Source organism: Lipotes vexillifer, unplaced genomic scaffold (assembly GCF_000442215.2).
Source record: "Lipotes vexillifer unplaced genomic scaffold, Lipotes_vexillifer_v1.1 scaffold265, whole genome shotgun sequence".
Lineage (NCBI taxonomy): Eukaryota > Metazoa > Chordata > Mammalia > Artiodactyla > Lipotidae > Lipotes > Lipotes vexillifer.
In genome coordinates this window covers 649862-651195 of record NW_006795112.1, presented here as the reverse complement: position 1 = coordinate 651195, position 1334 = coordinate 649862, and the positions used below count along the sequence as shown (strand labels likewise).

At 33.7% G+C, this 1334-nt stretch overlaps 1 protein-coding gene across 1 annotated transcript in view; it reads right to left on the bottom strand.

Annotated features, from left to right (window-relative positions):
* The window catches only part of KYNU (kynureninase), a 99239-nt gene that overhangs the window by 69054 nt on the left and 28851 nt on the right, over window positions 1-1334 (bottom strand). Inside the window, exon 3 of the mRNA XM_007467469.1 lies at window positions 1-27. This exon is cut by the window's left edge and continues 68 nt beyond it. Coding sequence (XP_007467531.1) covers window positions 1-27 — 27 coding nt within the window. The remainder of the gene's footprint in view (window positions 28-1334) is intronic.

The following is a 1334-nucleotide window of genomic DNA, read 5'->3' as shown; positions in this document are numbered from 1 at the left end:
TTCCCTACATCATGACCATAGGCTCCCCTGAAATTGAAAAGGGAGATGAACAATCTTAGTTTATGTGTGTGTCTGTGTGTATCTGTGTGAGTGTGTGTGTGTGTGTGTGTGTGTGTGTGTGTGTGTGAGTTTTCAAATATCAGCATTAGCAACTGGACATTTCTAAATGAGTCTTTGTAGTGTTTTAATAAAAAGCATGCTTTTTTGAAAACCGAAAGTAATACTTGAGAGCTCTGCTTTTTAACTTGTCATTTAAAAAAATTTCTTTGATTTCCTTTCTGTTGGGGAGCGTAGGGGCGATTACCCATATATTTCATTATTTTTCTCTATTTTGGAGTCTAAGATGTTATTTTTTTCTCTTTTCTTTTGAAAATTTCAAGACTATTTGAATACCTTACTTGTATACCATACCATATAGTTGTACCTATACTAAAACATATTAACTGTTATTTGAGGCTAGAGATTAAAATGATTATTAATTAAACTTTAAAATATAATTACAATCTGTAAATTAAATAGAAGTATATAAAATGTGACTATACTCGTGGTAACATTTTAAGTAGATGGTAAAACTTGGCAATAATTAAAGCCAACACTATTTCTTGACCTATTTTCTAGCAATTTCATCTATCATATTCTAGCTCAATTTTATTATTCTAGTAAGTATCCCAGTAGGCATAATGGAAAAAACAAAAAATACGTAAGAGAACTTCAACTCTCTGGTAGTTTCTATCAAATGAGGAGGCAAAATATTTGAAAAATATAGGAGAAGAAATTAAAACAAAAGATTAAGAAGGGAGTGACTTTGTGTACTGTTACAAACATATCTTAGGAAGCTTTGAATTAGATTGTTTTTAATTCTTTTGGAACCCAAAGACTATTTAAACTTGGAAGAAGAGAATGAGCATGTGCTCTATGTATAGTGCTAATTGTGATGAATACATACTCTGAAATTAAGTAAGCTGGCAGTGGTGAGCTGGTAAACCTTCTCTCAGAGGTGAAGGGTAGCAGAACACACCACACTAAAATGTAGCATGGTGGTATATTGATCATCTTGAGCTGTAGGCACTTGAAAAACAGAAAATGCATGGAGAAGCTTTCTCTGAACTTCCCTATCTGCCTAAAGACAGATCCTTCAAAGGGAATTCAGTTGTCATAAATCCCCTCCTCAGGAGTTTCATCAACCAGGGAAAATTGATTCTTAGCACAGAAGAGATTAGAAGTCAGTGACACCCCAGACAAACTTTGTCACAAACTATACCTCTTATCTATTCTTCAAGGACCATCTTTCATAGAAATCCTTTACTCTCCTCTAAGAGGCCTTCATCTCTCCT